Here is a 19827-nt window from a genome sequence, read left to right as displayed (position 1 = left end):
CGACCAATATTTCGTTCATCTTTTTGATCGTGAGTATAAAAAATTGTTCTATTAATATCAGAAATATGATAAAAACTAGATACATATATCGAATGGTATATTCTATAGATAGGAAAAAGGTATATCAAAAGAAAGATATTTCGGAGATCTTTCATATGATGTCCAAGAAAGTACTATATATTCGAGATATATCCTAAAATATGGTAAATAGTTGGGACTTTGGGGATTTTACGATAGCAAGACGAGTAGTCTACTCAGTATAAATAAGTCCGTGATTAGTATGATGGTACGTATTCTTAGAGGACACATAGACTTACCGACACAACTATATATAGTGGACCAATGGATTTAGTCGAATGTGTAGAAGACTGGAACTGGAACTTTCTGTCAGTGCTAAACTTTCGAAGGAATTAGATCGAAATATTTTGCTAAAATTCAAAGAAACTACTTTCAGAAAATCGAGTTTCGAAAGATTGCAAGATAATTAATTTTATAGATCGTTATTTAGGAGTTTTCCAACAGAATGTGTTTCATAAAAAGGAACTCACAATAGGACCATTAGCAGCCTATAGGTATTTCTTTAGATCTACTCCTTAAACATGTTGCGAGTTTCGATCCTAAATAATTAGCTCTGAGGCCTTTAACAGAATATCATAAACTTACCAATTGACCCACTTTTAGAATGTTAGAATTACCAATCTAAACTAAAATATTTTATTTTTTGCAGGGTATAAAAATTGCAAACATTTACGAATATATTTTATTAAAATATTTAAAAATTATTAAAAAAAATTATTTTGGTTCTTAAATATTAGTTACGTTTTAAAGTGTATTTTGTATAAAATTAAATAAAATAATTTTTTGTACATTTTTTCATAATTTTTTCAATTTAACATCAATAAAAATAAAAAGGATAGTGTTAGTAAAAATATTTGTTTAACTTTTAAATAAAAAATCGAAAACTAAACTAAAAGCTGTGCACACGTTCTAAACATTTCAAATTTACTTTTTTTATATAAAAATTTCTTTGACTAATTTTAATTGAAAACATTTAAACTGTTAAGTACGGGAACACAGCTAATGTAGATTAATAAAAGTGTATGTTAAAATAAAAAATGTATGCAACATGCTAATTGTTGTTACTTTTCTGTACACTGTAAATATTACAGCAAAATGTTAAGTTCAAAACGAAGTTAAGAGTAGAAATACAATCTTGCGGCTGCGGAGACGGTTATTTTTTTACCGCAGTTTTTTTTGGAAAACGCTTGCGCAGGTTTTTATTTCTACTCGAAGTTTGACAATTTAGCAAAGACAGCAACCGGTTGACTAAACAGCTAGCTAAGGCACACAACCACTTTAACAGGGTTGTTTAGTTAATAAATTAAAAATAAACATGGACGGCATGGAATGAACGGTGTATACGAATTTGTTGTTTTTGTTGTAAATGGAGTTGCCACAGTATTTTAATTATAAAAAACTGTTAAATTTTAAACTATTCTAAAGAACCATTTAAACCAAAACGTAAAGTGGCTAAAATATCCAAAATATAAATGAGAGCTGTAACTAAAGACACGGAGGCAGCACCCAATACCAAATCCAAACGCTGCATATTAGGATGCCAGTAATTTAAATCCTTGGTAGAAGACCAATCGCGGAACAAACAGGCAGTGGCGGCCACAAATAATATGAAAGCCACAATTGACCACAAAGCTGAAGTACGCCAAGGCGCTCTAGTTAAGTAAACAAAAAGATCAATTAATGTCGTTTCTTACAAAACTAATAAAATTAAAAAAAAACTTACAAATCACTAAATAAAGCCATAATTAAATAAATGGTGGTATAAATTAACAAAGAGCCAAAGGTCACATAACATAAGGCCACCACGCGTGGCGTTATAAATGTGCGTATGGAGGAATGTGTAGCTGGTTCATCGATCAGTCCAATACAGCAAATGATGAGACACTACACCAACATAAATTAACACAATAATAGTTTTAATTAAAACAATTATAAAACAATTGCCAACGTTTAACTGACTCACCAATTCTAACAGTTTTAAGGCCACCAATGTATAAGTGGCCGTTTTACTGGGACCCGTTGTATAGGAATTTTCTTCGGCCGGTGACATTTCAACACGTGATATTTCTGTAAATTACCAAATAATAAATATTTAGTTCTAATTTTTCAAAATATAAAAAATCTGAAATTTGTATGCTTTTCATTAAAACTACCTATAGAACTTAAAAAACTCATGCTGTTTCCCCAAAAAATCGCTAGAAAGTATAAAAGTAATCTTTATTATGTCATTTTACTTGTTTTTTCTAAATTAGTTTCAATTACTTTTGAAAGATCATTAATTTTTCATTAAATTATTTTCATCACAAAGTACTTTATTGAGAAATGTTCATAAATTACGTAAAAAAAATATATTTGTACAACAATGAAACTTGTGCAATCATGCGTTGAAAGTGGCTCTAGTTGGCCTCTATTAAAAATTACATAAAATTAGTAAAGAACTAGAATTTGGTGCCAAGGTTAGCTTGTTAAAGTTATTCCAAGTGACATACTTTTTGAAGAAAATAATGAAAAAGATATGAATAATCATTTAAGAGTCTTAAAAAGACGACTTCAAAGATTTAATTCCAACAGATTTTCATAGGTAGTCTTAAACATAGATCAACCTATAGTCCGGAATATAAATCAATATGTAAATAAGTCTATTGTTTTAACTGCAGATACATTTTTGCAATAGATCGACCTATCTATAGTTATGGACTATAGAACGGTCTATAGTCTGGACTATAGAACAGTCTATAGTCTGGACTATAGAACAGTCTATAGTCTGGACTATAGAACAGTCTATAGTCTGGACTATAGAACAGTCTATAGTCTGGACTATAGAACAGTCTATAGTCTGGACTATAGAACAGACTATAGTCTGGACTATAGAACAGTCTATAGTCTGGTCTATAGAACAGTCTATAGTCTGGTCTATAGAACAGTCTATAGTCTGGTCTATAGAACAGTCTATAGTCTGGTCTATAGAACAGTCTATAGTCTGGACTATAGAACAGTCTATAGTCTGGACTATAGAACAGTCTATAGTTTGGACTATAGAGCAGTCTATAGTCTGGACTATAGAACAGTCTATAGTCTGGACTATAGAACAGTCTATAGTCTGGACTATAGAACAGTCTATAGTCTGGACTATAGAACAGTCTATATTCTGGACTATAGAACAGTCTATAGTCTGGACTATAGAACAGTCTATAGTCTGGACTATAGAACAGTCTATATTCTGGACTATAGAACAGTCTATAGTCTGGACTATAGAACAGTCTATAGTCTGGACTATAGAACAGTCTATAGTCTGGACTATAGAACAGTCTATAGTCTGGACTATAGAACAGTCTATAGTCTGGACTATAGAACAGTCTATAGTCTGGACTATAGAACAGTCTATAGTCTGGACTACAGAACAGTCTATATTCTGGACTATAGAACAGTCTATAGTCTGGACTATAGAACAGTCTATAGTCTGGACTATAGAACAGTCTATAGTCTGGACTATAGAACAGTCTATAGTCTGGACTATAGAACAGTCTATAGTCTGGACTATAGAACAGTCTATAGTCTGGACTATAGAACAGTCTATAGTCTGGACTATAGAACAGTCTATAGTCTGGACTATAGAACAGTCTATAGTCTGGACTACAGAACAGTCTATATTCTGGACTATAGAACAGTCTATAGTCTGGACTATAGAACAGTCTATAGTCTGGACTATAGAACAGTCTATAGTCTGGACTATAGAACAGTCTATAGTCTGGACTATAGAACAGTCTATAGTCTGGGTTATAGAACAGTCTATAGTCTGGACTATAGAATAGTCTATAGTCTGGACTATAAAATAGTCTATAGTCTGCACTATAGAATATTCTATAGTCTGCACTATAGAATATTCTATAGTCTGGACTATAGAATTGTCTATAGTCTGGACTATAGAATTGTCTATAGTCTGGACTATAGAATAGTTTATAGTCTGGACTATAGAATAGTTTATAGTCTGGACTATAGAATAGTCTATAGTCTATAGTAGAATAGTCTATAGTCTGGACTATAGAATAGTCTATAGTCTGGACTATAGAATATTCTATAGTGTGGACTATAGAATAGTCTATAGTCTGGACTATAGAATATTCTATAGTCTGGACTATAGAATAGTCTATAGTCTGGACTATAGAATAGTCTATAGTCTGGACTATAGAATAGTCTATAGTCTGGACTATAGAATAGTCTATAGTCTGGACTATAGAATAGTCTATAGTCTGGAACATAGAATAGTCTATAGTCTGGGACATAGAATAGTCTATAGTCTGGGACATAGAATAGTCTATAGTCTGGACTATAGAATAGTCTATAGTCTGGACTATAGAATAGTCTATAGTCTGGACTATAGAACAGTCCATAGTCTGGACTATAGAACAGACTATAGTCTGGACTATAGAACAGACTATAGTCTGGACTATAGAACAGTCTATAGTCTGGACTATAGAACAGACTATAGTCTGGACTATAGAACAGACTATAGTCTGGACTATAGAACAGTCTATAGTCTGGTCTATAGAACAGTCTATAGTCTGGTCTATAGAACAGTCTATAGTCTGGTCTATAGAACAGTCTATAGTCTGGTCTATAGAACAGTCTATAGTCTGGACTATAGAACAGTCTATAGTCTGGACTATAGATCAGTTTATAGTCTGGACTATAAATCAGTCTATAGACTAGACTATTGATCAATCTATAGCCTTGACTATTGATTAATATATAGTCTATATCTATAGTTTTGACTAGAGACCAGTCATGGTTTTGAATAAATTTAAATTTTCTTTCAGTTAAAGCCTCCTCAAACACACTGGACAGGAAGCTGTGGAAAATTGCATTCATTGGCAATTATTTCTTAGTTATTTATTATTTCTAGCATCTTTACAACTTAATAATAATTTTTCATTTGCATGCATGAGCCAAAAATAAACTCTCTTGCTAATAGAAATTATAAACAAACATTTATGGTATGAATATTATTTAGCGCCAATTTATTTGTTTTCTTTTTTTTTTTTCGTTTTTTTTAATATTCTTGAAACGTGTTTGCAAAAATTTCTATTTAAAGAATTTCTCTTTAGAAAACCTATAGTAATTTTTGTTGTTTTCTTTTTCACATGCAATCAAGTTAGCAAAACAGAATAGATATTTGTTTGTGCAGACAGGTTTCTGTTGCAAACTGCCCAACCTCCTATCAACAACAACCATAGCAATGGTAGTTAGTAAAAACATTATATAGAGAATAGAGTCAATAACCGTATAAAGTTCTAAGGTTTCATCGGCTTAAAAGAAAATTATACTTTATAACGAATAGTTATGCTGGACTTAAGCTTAAGCATGAGGAACATATTAAAGAGGCCAAGTAAGAAAATTTCGTAGAAAGTGGGTGGTGATTGGCGATTATTAAATACTCTATAGGATTACGGCTGTGATTAAAAATACCAAACAGGAATGGTATTTTCTAAATCAAAATGCCTTGTCCGAAAAACCTGTACTTCTGAATGACACGATTTTAGTTCAAGAGCGAAAATTAGCAATGAATGTTGTTGTTGTACAATAGGATTCAACTAATGGGAATTGGTACTCGGGTAATCACTACACAGTATAAAATGACGAAAATACTCTGCTTTTATGATATATACATAGATGCTGAAAGTGGTTCTCTTTTATTATCTGGACTATCTCAAATAAGGGCCTGTTTGTCAGCTGGTTTACTTTTGAATATTTTAAATGTTTAATTTTCTCCTCGATCTACACGATCCACGTTTTTTCGGTGCTAATTAAATGAATTAATGTTTGTGTAACTAATCTAATAGGAAATTTAAAATGTTCAAGCACTTACAGATAGGCATCATCTTGGTATGATTTCAAGCAATTATACAACAATTTTTTAACCTTATACCAAGTAGTAATTTAGACAGGTGTGGTCAGTGGTAGCATTTATGTGATTTACATAAATAATTAATACCTTTGAGGCCACTTGTTAGCAAGTGCATACCAGGTACACTTTACATTTCAATACACAACAGAAGAAGTAATAAGAGTATTAGACGTTACCATAAATATTTTTATACTCTAGTTTAGTTTACTAATTTAAATATTCGCTCTCTCTCTCTCTCTTTCGCACTCTTTTACTATGTTATTCTCTGTTTTTACCAAACTGTCATTGACCATGTTTTAATAAAAACCAGTTGCAGTGAAGTTTGTTTACATTTTTTTTGTAGTCTTTTTCTACTATTTACTATTTGTATTTTGTTTAGAACTTGTTTTTCTTTTGGGTTTTTTGTTTTGCTCCATGGCGTTTCGTCATTAGAAATGACACAATAACAGAAGAAAATAAAAACAAATCACCCACCAAAAAGTAATGACGTAAAAAAAAGGTCAAAACTCAACTGTACAACAAATACTTAGTTAGTTAGTAGAGGGATTGTATTAGCCATTCTCTCATTTCTCTGCTTATTCATAATATAGGGAGGAAAAATGCCAGAGTTAAAAGTATAATTTTCCCTCACTTTTTGATTGAAATTTTATATCAAAGTAGCCGCGGCGCAATGTTCATGTTGTTTGTATATGAATAATAACAAATTATTTATTCACATGCTTTACGGCGAAGCAAGAAAGAGGCCAAGCACAAAGGTGTAGAGTTCACGTACACATTTTGATGTGTTTATATAATGCAATTACAGTGTTGGACAAAAGTGTTTGGAGTTCAGAATTTACACAAACATGAAAATTTATTTCGAGCGAATCCATACAAAATCAAGTAACTGTTAAATTTGGAAATTTGAAGCGAGTTGTGAGAGAGTTTTGTTTGAAATGAAGTTTGACAGTAAACTAGACCTTAGAATAGTCAATAGACTATACATAGTCCATACTAAGTAGAATATTCCATACAGTAGTCCATACAATAATTAATAGACTAGTTCATTGAGTACTATATATAGTAGTCCATAGATTAGCCCTTAGACTAGTTCATAGAATAGTCTATAGATAATTTCATACATAAACTACTCGGTAGAGTAGTCTCTAAACTATCATAATTCAGAATTTTGGTTTAGTACCGACGGCTTATTTATTCCACTTTTTATATGGAGTTTGTGGACTAGTTCGTAATAGTGCATAAACTAGTCCATTGACCACATGATGTGGTAGTTGTCCACAGAAAACTTAGTAGACTCTTCCATACAATAGTTCCCTAACTACTCTATATAATAGTTCATAGACTAGTCTATCGATTACTTGATGTAATAGTCCATAGATTAGTATCATCAATAGACTAGTCCACATAATAGTCCTTAGACTAGTCCATTGACTACAAGATGTGGTAGTTGTCCACAGAAAACTCAGTAGACTCTTCCATACAATAGTTCCCTAACTACTCTATATAATAGTTCATAGACTAGTCTATCGATTACTTGATATAATAGTCCATAGATTAGTATCATCAATAGACTAGTCCACATAATAGTCCTTAGACTAGTCCATTGACTACAAGATGTGGTAGTTGTCCACAGAAAACTCAGTAGACTATTCCATACAATAGTTCCCTATCTACTCTATATAATAGCTCATAGACTAGTCTATCGATTACTTTATGTAATAGTCCATAGATTAGTATCATCAATAGACTAGTCCACATAATAGCCCTTAGACTAGTCCATTGACTACAAGATGTGGTAGTTGTCCACAGAAAACTCAGTAGACTATTCCATACAATAGTTCCCTAACTACCCCATATACTAGTTCGTAGCCTAGTCTATCGATTACTTGATATAATAGTCCATAGATTAGTATCATCAATAGGCTAGTCCACATAATAGCCCTTAGACTAGTCTATTGACTACATGATGTGGTAGTTGTCCATAGAAAACTCAGTAGACTATTCCATACAATAGTTCCCTAACTACCCCATATACTAGTTCGTAGCCTAGTCTATTGATTACTTGATATAATAGTCCATAGATTAGTATCATCAATAGACTAGTCCACATAATAGCCCTTAGACTAGTCCATTGACTACAAGATGTGGTAGTTGTCCACTGAAAACTCAGTAGACTATTCCATACAATAGTTCCCTAACTACTCCATATACTAGTTCGTAGCCTAGTCTATCGATTACTTGATGTAATAGTCCATAGATTAGTATCATCAATAGACTAGTCCACATAATAGTCCTTAGACTAGTCCATTGACTACAAGATGTGGTAGTTGTCCACAGAAAACTCAGTAGACTATTCCATACAATAGTTCCCTATCTACTCTATATAATAGTTCATAGACTAGTCTATCGATTACTTTATGTAATAGTCCATAGATTAGTATCATCAATAGACTAGTCCACATAATAGCCCTTAGACTAGTCCATTGACTACAAGATGTGGTAGTTGTCTACAGAAAACTCAGTAGACTATTCCATACAATAGTTCCCTAACTACTCCATATAATAATTCATAGACTAGTCCTTCGATTACTTGATGTAATAGTCCATAGGTTAGTATCATCAATAGACTAGTCCACATAATAGTCCTTAGACTAGTCCATTGACTACAAGATGTGGTAGTTGTCCACAGAAAACTCAGTAGACTCTTCCATACAATAGTTCCCTAACTACTCTATATAATAGTTCATAGACTAGTCTATCGATTACTTGATATAATAGTCCATAGATTAGTATCATCAATAGACTAGTCCACATAATAGTCCTTAGACTAGTCCATTGACTACAAGATGTGGTAGTTGTCCACAGAAAACTCAGTAGACTATTCCATACAATAGCTCCCTAACTACTCCATATAATAGTTCATTGACTAGTCTATCGATTACCTGATGTAATAGTCCATAGATTAGTATCATCAATAGACTAGTCCAAATAATAGCCCTTAGACTTATTCATAAACTACTCCATAGAAGATAAACTATTCCATAGAATAGCTCATAGACTACTTAGTAGACTAGTCCCCCGTTAATGCCAAATGGTTTTAGTTGATACTACCGTTGATTGATAGATAAACCTTGCAACCAATTTTCCCTAAATTCGCCTTGCTACCTTTTCTTTATTTTGCTACTCACTGTCTGCGTGTTTACTACCAAGTTCAGTTTACATATTATATTTTGTTATTGGTCAGTTTTTCCACCTCTTCTCCTCTTCTTCTTTCACTATCTGTTACCAATTCCCTTTTTTTATTTGTATTTTATTGCATTTGTTTGTCATTGATGTTATAGCCTAAGGTTTTTCTCTAATATTTTTTTTATTATATTTTGATTTTAGTTTATCGTGTTTAAGTTGTTTTTGTGTTTGTTGTTTTTATTAAAAGTCTCACGTGTTTAATTTTCGCTGGCCTAACGTCTTGTTTTTGTTTTTTATTAAATGCCAACACGATTTCTATGTACATGTCGTCGCATATAAAATTATCGTTGTTAATAGTTTTTTAAATATATTGATCAATGTAAAAAAGCGGCATGCTATAGAAAGTTGGTCAAATAATAGGTCAAAAAGTCAAAGTGTATATAAAAATTAATAGTTAACAAAATGTAATAATTGGCAAATTTTTGTGTTTATTGTTAATTTCCTTTGTAAAGGAAGTGCGTTTAAGTTTTTGTTGAAGTATACTTTATGATTTTGTTTACAAAGTCTGGAATGGAATGATACATCTAAAATCGGCTCCAAACTACGGAGGAAGTGATGCTCACAAAACAAGCAAAAGAAAGTCAAGCTTAAAGTTTAACCTTAACCAATATGCGGAGATGTTTTTGGGCGTTAACCAAAACAGACAAAGGTAGTATAACATGATATATGTAGCAACAGCTAGAGATAAGAATCGGATGCTGTAACCTAATCGGCTGCTCAAATCGATAACTTGATAATGAGTGAAAATAAGGACACGATTTGGAACATGGAATGTTAGGACTCTTCTGGAAACATCAAAATTAAAGTAAGTGTGCAACTAGTGCTCACTGTACAAGATGAAAATCTTGGTCCTAAATGAAATAAGATGCGTAGACTATATGCAGTTTAGAACATCCGACAATTTTAATCTTTTATGACTGCGATAGTCGGCATTTTATTGTCGTTCTTTGCATAAAGAGCAATGTTAGAGTGGAAACCACATTCTGACCGCATAATCGAAGAAAGATAGTACTTTTATACAGAGCTATACATCCCTGGAGACTTTAGAACTTGCGGCGAAAGAAGACTTTTATAATAGTCTCTCAAAAAAGTGACGGATGGACTAAGACTAGGTCGAACGACTGAAGTTTTCACTCATAATGAAGTTCATAATATACTCTGTGTGTCTCCGAAACACCGTGATGAGAACCAGATTGATCATATTTTGATTAGAAGAAAGTGGAAAGGCACTCTACTGAATGTGCAAACGTCGAAAGGGATCACAATATTTACATTGCAACAATCAATTTTAAGACCGTAGCAATAAGAGAGGACCGTAAACGATGTTGGAAGTTGTATATATCCCGACTAAAGACCGACGATGTTGCTATAGGGTACATAAACACTTCAAAATCTATAGTGAATAACATCCCTGTCGGATACCCAGCTCATGGATCATTAGCTTTGCTATTAGAAGACCATGCATATCTAAGGAGACGTGGAACCTCATAGGTAAAGGAAGCTTGCCAAAAAGCCGAGTAATACAACAAGAAAGGAGTGCGCGTAGGGATAGTCGAAAGCGTATTGATGATATTGCAACGGAAGGCGAACAGGCAAGCTAAACGAAAAGATGCAGGGACTAATACAAGTCAGCTAAACTTTTGACTTACCGACCTCTCTCTAATAATGTAACTGCCGCGAACATAATGTTAATAATAACCTGCAAACATAATGCCCACCATAAATAGAGATAACTATGGCATCAGTTCTTCGCTTCGATCGAATTAAATACCAGGTGCCGACAACATTGCCCAGAATTATTTAAAACAGAACCCATAACTAGTGCAACTCTTCTTCACCCATTATCAAAAGCTTTAGGTACATCTCTAGTGGATAATAGTGGAGTAAGGTGTTGAATACCGATCTCCTTTGCACCTAATATTCTTCCTGAGAGCATTCGATAAGCTACATCACGATGTGCTTTTGGCCATCATAACAATATGTGGAACTTAGAAACGCTAAGCATTCGTACTTATGTTATCCCAATGGTACCGATCATCTTTGTACCTAATATTCATTGATTTCTTAGGAGCATTCGATAAGCAACATCACGATGCGATCGAATTAGAAAGTCATATCAATCTTTTGGTCAATTTAAGATCATGTCGAACTTATGGACACGAAGCTTCCATACTTATGGGATCCCAAAGTGAACAGAGTAAGTATATACTCTGGAGGATTCATTCCGCCTTCCAATAAGGGAAGGCAAAGCCAAGAAACCTTGCTTTAAGCGATATTGCAATGATACAATCCCAAAGGATTCCGAAGAGAATTTTAGAATGATAAACGTGCCAGGCTATCTGCCCATTCATTATCAGAGTAATCAAATGGCGAACGAACACAGGTATGTCCAACTTCAATGCAGAAGTTCGACAATGGCTTTGATGAACTAAACAATAGTTTAGTTCAAAAATAGGAATTCAAGTTATAGGGAGAAGAGCTTATCTCTCTTGGCCCTTATAGGAAATTTGTTATGGATTCTTATATGTTTACTTACTGGGCACTGTATTATAGCAAGCATGTCATATCGTATGCTCTACCTATGCAAGAGTTAATGTCAACGTTATTTTGACGAATATGAAAGCTTAGCTTAGTGACAGCCCCACTCTGCAAGAGGTCAAACTCAAATGTCTTTTTGCAAGCATTTCATAATCAGGAATTCCTCAAGGAGGTGTCACTAACGAATCTAACGCAAACTTTCAATATAACCTAACTTTTCTAAATAGAAACCAAGGGAGAGCTTGATAAAACGAGAAGATAATCAAAGTAAATACAAACGGATTCATTCATTCAATCTTCGATAAATCTATCTATTCTGATGTCAACATTAATTATCTCCACAAGTTCTTATAATTTTCTTAATTGCACCATTCAACAACTTAAATAATTACTCAATTAAGCAATTCCCCCTTCATCATGCTGCTGAAAATAAATTTAATCAAGTAGCTGCCTTTGTTCTCAGATAATTTCCATTGTAACTTCAGCTCAAAGTTCAACAAGTTTAAAAGTGCTTAATAAAAAGGGTTAAAATGGAATTTCATAAAAAATAATGAAAAAAAAAACTAAACAAAACAAATTGAATTATTAACATAAAATGAATCATTCACATGTGATGCATGGAGTGCATGTCATCGTCTAGATAACATGCAACACTACAACAGATGTTATCGAATTTATTTAATAAAAAATTAAAGCAAAACATATTCTCTAGATGCTTTTACAAGTATCTCAAGTAACTATTTCTAAGAATTTTTTTAACTTGTTGTGTAAATGTTTTCAGCAATTTCCTGCTAGTGTTGAAAACTAACTTGTAAAGGAGTTAAGCGCTTCTGTTTTTGTTTGTTATATGTGAAAATTGACTTGAACAATGTGAGATTGTAGAGGTTTTTTTATCGCGTACTGTTTTCCCCATCTCTGTCAAACAACAATAATAATAAGAGCCAACTACAAAAGTTCAATTACTTTTCCACATGTGGACAGTGTTGTTTAATACTTAGTTTTTTTTCTCAGGTTATTGTTGTTGTTTTGTACACAGAAAGGAAAATTTTGCTAGAAAAACTACTTTTTAACTGAAAACCAGTTTTACTAGTACAGACGTTTACAGACTGACGACTACAAATTAGAGAAAAATTTGCAACGATAAAAGCTACAAACTAGACAATTGTGTTAGCAGAGATGCCAGATTTATTGGTATTTGGGATCCCTTAAATATAGTACTATTGGGAAGGTATTTGACTCGTTAATTGTATAGAAACAGAATTATTAGAAGTGATGATTATGTACATATTAATGTCAAGTGTCCCACTTGGTATTTTTAAATTTCCTCTATATTGCCACTAAAAGAGAAAATCCAATCATTAGAGAACATTGTGGGATTATTAGGTTTAGCATTTTAACGAATTTCTTTACATCAACTTCCGATATTAAAAATTTCCTCAAATCTTTTATATTAACAAACTAAAAATCTGGCATCCCTATCATACATTGCGGACACTGTTGCCAATTTAGCTATTTTCTCGTCAAATCTAGCGATTTTTAATCCCATTTTGCGGGGAAAAATATGATTTAGCTATTAGCGGGAAATCTAGCGATTTTTCTTTAGATCTTAAGGCATTTTTTATTCATTTATATTTTGATAATATCGCTTAAAAGTTACGAATGACGATATTTACATATATGTATGTATATAAAAATATGCATTCAATGTAAGTTATTTGAGTTTTAGCTGTGTGTATTATACTTATTTTGAATGTTCTGAAGAACATAATTAGGAGTAAATATTTGTGCGTACAGGTAAAGTTATACGAAAAACTTTAAAAGGGGTATATTTTGTTGTACTCAATTAAAAAACGAATATTTAATTATTCTAGTCTTTTAGTAAATGAGTGATATGATAATAAAATTTACCATAATTCTAAAAATTAGTGAACATTGGAAATAAGTGATGAAAGGATCGGTCCATAAAGTCCTAAAAATTTACAACATTTCTAAGGCGTATAGGGCCGCATATCGATATCGCAGATAAACTTCCCACAAAAGGAGTGTATAATAATCTTGGGTGCCCCGGTAGGCTAGTTGGTAGTGTGCTAGCCTGTCAGTCTGGGGGTTGTGGGTTCGATTCTCAGCAGAGATCCTGGTCTGCTACACTACAACGGTCGTATGGTTATCGTCACCCTGCTCGGTAAATTAGGTTAGAATATAATTTGTAATTGTATTGTAATGGAAAAATAAATAAATATGCCGAAAATAAAGGATCGATCCATAAAGGCCAGCATTTCGAAATTCAATTTATCTTTACAACATTTCTAAAGCAATCTGTATAGGGTCGCATATCGAAATTAACCTCAACTTGACATTTTTCCTAACCCAAAGTGAAAATATTTAACATAAAAAAAGATTCTCTTATGTGTTTGTTATAAGATGTGTTTGTATCACTATCCCATTCCTACGTATGTATATAGATTTTAGCGATAAATCGCTGCCTTTTTAGAATAATATAAAAAATCTGAAAAATTTAGCTAGTTTTTTTAGCTATTTCTTTTCAGAATCATATAATAAATATTATTTTGACGATTTATCGCTAAATTTTTCAAAATGTCTTGAATTTAGCTATTTTCTAGCTATTTTTCAGTCGACTTTAGCGATATTTTTGGGAAAAAAGTTGGCAACAGTGATTGCGGATGCATCTGTATCTAAAACAAAAAATAAAAACAAAACAATCTTATTTTGTCACGCAAACATTTATGATGAGCTTTAATCTATATCTGTATCTCTCTTTCTTTCTCTTCCTACTACTTTGCATCGCTGCTTTTGCACGTGCGAAAGAATGCAAAGACAAAACGAACAAAATAATGACAAATATTTTAATAAACAAACCAAAAATGTAAGTCTTTCTCTACGTTTAATAGAGTGGGCATTTTTGTTATGAATAGGGGGAACAAAGAAGAAAAAGTGGAGAAAAGCATAGACAACGAAAAAATGTTAAAACAATAAGTTTACAATAAAATTAAAGCGAAAGGAAAATGATTAATATGAAAACAAAAAACTATTATTTGTATTCCCTCGAGGGAAGTTAACGGCAATTGTTTTAAACGCACTAGTGCAGTGACTAGTGAAAAAGGGACATATCAATTGACTGATCCAATTTCAATAACGTAGCCGCATTCGAACTAGAACTACTAAAGATGAGAACAAGTTGTCGAATGTGATCTACATGCATCTCAGCATTTTAGATTAGAATGATCTATAGATCACGTCTCAATATCTATTCTAAACTAAATAGACTTTCCGTTTGGGCTAAAGGTTCGAAAACAATCTAAAGACATGTTCCAGAAGTCTAAAATAACAACGGATTATATGTTTGAACTACTTAAAAGTAGGAAATTTAAAAGAATTTCATTTGAAATTTCGATCACTTTCAAATGCCGAAATTTTGGTTCCATTCCAAATAAAAAAAGAGTTCAATTTTGACAAAAAATAAACACAGAATAGGATAGATGTTTCTCTCCCAAAATTCAGAGATATTCAAGTTCGGAAAAATTTTCGGATTAGATGAGAGTATTTCTTCTAACATAGATTGAATTTCCGTATATTCCGACGAATATAAAAACAATATGTGTCCAATGTTCGATCTACTTCATAGAAAGGCTTTCAAATATATAATAATTTTATAGAGATAATGATTTTCTTAATTAACGCGAACTTAATACATATTTGCCATAACTGTAAACAATACGATTTCCCTTTAATTTGAAATTTAAAACCTGAAACTTAAATCGCAATAAATGCAAAATTCAAAAACCCACAAGCACCCTCTAGGCAAATTAAATTCTTAAAAACGTAGAAGGGGTGTTCAATAAAATGTGGTATGGAATGTTGTTGTACATTGTTGGTGTAGGTTTTGTTTTTAGAACTTTGCCTAAAAAGGGGGACATATCATTGCTATTACCATAGATATATTTTAAAATTTAAAACGAGGCTAAAACAAAAATCAACCAACAAATGCTATGAACTAAATAAAAAAATTCAATGTTAAAACGTTTCAACAACAATTACTGTGTTAAATGAACATGAGTGGACAGAGGGAAGACCCAGTTAAGGATATATGCATGTGAATGACGGCTGACTACTTGTCACAATAGGTTTTTTTTGCGTTATTTATGGATATTGTTTGTAGGTGTAATGAAACAATAGATAGAGATATGGTGCGGTAATATTTGAAGGAATGGAATGTTTTTAACATATTTTACTTTAGCCAGAAACGTATAAATTTTATTCTGAGATATCTGGGTCTGAATTAATTAACTATTGAGATATCGTACGCTAAAAGGTGAAACTGCTAGAGGACTGGATGTACTTTTTAGTAAGTAAGTAAGTAACTAACTAACTAACTAACTAACTAACTAACTAACTAACTAACTAACTACTAACTAACTAACTAACTACTAACTACTAACTAACTAACTAACTAACTAACTAACTAACTAACTAACTAACTAACTAACTAACTAACTAACTAACTAACTAACTAACTAACTAACTAACTAACTAACTAACTAACTAACTAACTAACTAACTAACTAACTAACTAACTAACTAACTAACTAACTAACTAACTAACTAACTAACTAACTAACTAACTAACTAACTAACTAACTACTAACTAACTAACTAACTAACTAACTAACTAACTAACTAACTAACTAACTAACTAACTAACTAACTAACTAACTAACTAACTAACTAACTAACTAACTAACTAACTAACTAACTAACTAACTAACTAACTAACTAACTAACTAACTACTAACTAACTAACTAACTAACTAACTAACTAACTAACTAACTAACTAACTAACTAACTAACTAACTAACTAACTAACTAACTAACTACTAACTAACTAACTAACTAACTAACTAACTAACTAACTAACTAACTAACTAACTAACTAACTAACTAACTAACTACTAACTAACTAACTAACTAACTAACTAACTAACTAACTAACTAACTAACTAACTAACTAACTAACTAACTAACTAACTAACTAACTAACTACTAACTAACTAACTAACTAACTAACTAACTAACTAACTAACTAACTACTAACTACTAACTAACTAACTAACTAACTAACTAACTAACTAACTAACTAACTAACTAACTAACTAACTAACTACTAACTAACTAACTAACTAACTAACTAACTAACTAACTAACTAACTAACTAACTAACTAACTAACTAACTAACTAACTAACTACTAACTAACTAACTAACTAACTAACTAACTAACTACTAACTAACTAACTAACTAACTAACTAACTAACTAACTAACTAACTAACTAACTAACTAACTAACTACTAACTAACTAACTAACTAACTAACTAACTAACTAACTAACTAACTAACTAACTAACTAACTAACTAACTAACTAACTAACTAACTAACTAACTAACTAACTAACTAACTAACTAACTAACTAACTAACGACTAACTACTAACTAACTAACTAACTAACTAACTAACTAACTAACTAACTAACTAACTAACTAACTAACTAACTAACTAACTAACTAACTAACTAACTAACTAACTAACTAACTAACTAACTAACTAACTACTAACTAACTAACTAACTAACTAACTAACTAACTACTAACTAACTAACTAACTAACTAACTAACTAACTAACTAACTAACTAACTAACTAACTAACTAACTAACTAACTAACTAACTAACTAACTAACTAACTAACTAACTAACTAACTACTAACTAACTAACTAACTAACTAACTAACTAACTAACTAACTAACTACTAACTAACTAACTAACTAACTAACTAACTAACTAACTAACTAACTAACTAACTAACTAACTAACTAACTAACTAACTAACTAACTAACTAACTAACTAACTAACTAATTAATTAACTAACCCTAAAACTTCCTCTGAACTAGACCGACAAATTCGAACACAATTCAGCGATTAAGAAATCGGTTCCAGAAGTGAATTGTTTTGAAAAGGACAATTACAAAGCAATAGAATACACCACAGTTATAAATTTTTAATATTATTTATTTTTCATAATAAGACCTTACCTTGTTTCTGATATATTTAAGCAATTTCTGGATGAAAACCAAATTTTCTGAAAGGGCCTAGAGGCAAATATGGACCGATTCCGATAAAATTTGGTGAATAGATTTATATTTATATAATATAATAATTTTGGGCATTTTCTGAATGGGACATTGCATGAGAATTAGGGTCAAATGTGGTCCGGAAGTTTGCCAAGGTCATTTAAACTACTATAAAACATAGATGTGTCCTTTTTATTGAGATATACAAGTATATTTCAAATACATAATTATGAGTTCAAAAGCCCTTTTTGGATGAATCTGTTATATGGGGACTAGGTGAAATAATGAACCGATTTTAACCACTTTCAATAGGCTTCGTCCTTGGTCCAAAAAAAGCGTATGTGTAAATATCCAATTATCCTAAAAATTGCTATCTGTAGCTTGCGCACAAGCTACACATTGACAGACAGCCAGACCGACATGGCTTAATTGACTCAGAAAACGATTTTAAAATATAAAAGGAGCAAATTCTTTACAACAATCCAATACTTTTAGAGAACTGCATTTAAAAACAATAAACAACAATATAATTACTGACCGTCAAGGGCGAGAGGATTAAGGGTTGTGGAGAGGAGATAGTTGTAGTGTCATATTGCCTAACTAGATCTATTGTATTAACTTGTACTGATAGTAATAAAAAATTCCCAAGTGATTCATTTAACATAAATTTTTAGATTTTTTTCTTGTTTTTAAAAAAAGTAAACAAATAAATGAATGAAATTAACTATTTGTATATGAAATATGTGAAAAAATGTTTAGAAGCGTTTAAGTACAATTTATTTATATATTTTTTTTTGTTAAAAATATTTCAGTTAAATTAAGGTGTGGCTACTATTTTCTTCAAATTGTTTTCATTATTTTTTTTTAAATTTGTATTCAAAGTGTTAAAAAAACGTTTTATTTTCATCATCAAATGGGAGGCAGAAAAAAAATGTATAAAACAAATAGATAGACGTTAGATACGTTTACACAACTGTTGCTGGTTAAAAAATTGTTTGCTGTTGGTTGTTGTTGTTGTTGTGATTGTTAGTAGTATTGCTTTTGATGTTTGTTTGAGAAATATTTGTTTATCTTGTTGTTACTGGTTTTGTTGTTGTTTTCTACGTTTTTGTTTTAATAAAATGCATTTATTAATAATAAAACTTTAAAAACGTCAATTCAAAAACATAATTGAACATCACAAACAGGTTTCAATTTTTGTTTTTTTATTAAATTATTTGTTTGTAGAGATTTTTTTTTAAATATTTTTTACAATTTGTAAATTCCATTTTTTGTTTTTAAAATTTAAAGTTTTTAAATTATAATAATTACTACTTAATTGTGCATATAATGAATATTTAAAAATACGTCTATAATTATACAAAAAATTTTAATATTAAATTAGTTTAGTTACACACATTTTTGTTGTTGTTGTTAAAGCTGTTGGGTTATTTGTTGCAAATAAACAAAAACTATTTTTGCTACAAGTGCAGTTTAGTATGTTTTATTATTTTTATCAAAAACACTTTTAAATTATACGTTATTTTTCTTTTTAATAAAATATTTCGTTTTCAAATTTCGTTGCTTTGTTTTTATTTTAATTTCCGTTTTATTTATTTTTACTTCGTTTTGACCGTTACAATATTTTCACGCACGCGTTCTCCAGCACTCTTAAATAACAACTAAATTTCTTTTCATTTGTTTGAAAATTTATTAACTAGAAAAATGCTTTTTGTTGTTTTTTAAGCGCTCTCTTTATAACACAACTTTTGTTGTTCTCTTTGAATGTAAAGAGAACAGTACGGAAACAGCTTTTATAAAAGTCGTGTTTATTTATTTTTCATAAATGTTATGTACAGTGTATGGTTATGCTAGTTAACAGAATAAAAGTTTAATTGAAATTTACGTTAAATAAGTTATATACAGTGCTGCCAG

The 19827-nt window shown here is 31.2% G+C and overlaps 1 protein-coding gene across 3 annotated transcripts; it reads right to left on the bottom strand.

The window, feature by feature from the left end:
- Positions 1-706: 706 nt before the first annotated feature.
- LOC119602153 lies at positions 707-19573 on the bottom strand. 3 transcript variants are annotated; one of them, XM_037953512.1, is made up of 6 exons: positions 19432-19567; positions 2341-2485; positions 2232-2273; positions 2042-2145; positions 1802-1962; positions 707-1730 (listed from the first exon to the last, which is right to left on the bottom strand). In XM_037953512.1, exons 3-6 carry the CDS (start codon positions 2251-2253, stop codon positions 1493-1495), a joined length of 525 nt encoding a protein of 174 aa, XP_037809440.1. In that variant the 5' UTR covers positions 2254-2273; positions 2341-2485; positions 19432-19567; the 3' UTR covers positions 707-1492. The 3 variants fall into 3 exon arrangements, with proteins under 3 accessions (XP_037809440.1, XP_037809441.1, XP_037809442.1); XM_037953513.1 differs by lacking the exon at positions 2341-2485; XM_037953514.1 differs by lacking the exons at positions 2232-2273; positions 2341-2485 and having other exon boundaries at positions 708-1730; positions 19311-19573.
- Positions 19574-19827: the final 254 nt, after the last annotated feature.

The sequence above is a fragment of the Lucilia sericata genome, unplaced genomic scaffold (genome assembly GCF_015586225.1).
Source record: "Lucilia sericata isolate MDLA Ls3-8-SP2 unplaced genomic scaffold, ASM1558622v1 Contig000210F_arrow, whole genome shotgun sequence".
Lineage (NCBI taxonomy): Eukaryota > Metazoa > Arthropoda > Insecta > Diptera > Calliphoridae > Lucilia > Lucilia sericata.
Note: the sequence above shows the minus strand (reverse complement) of the source record. Positions and strands in the feature narration are given on the sequence as shown.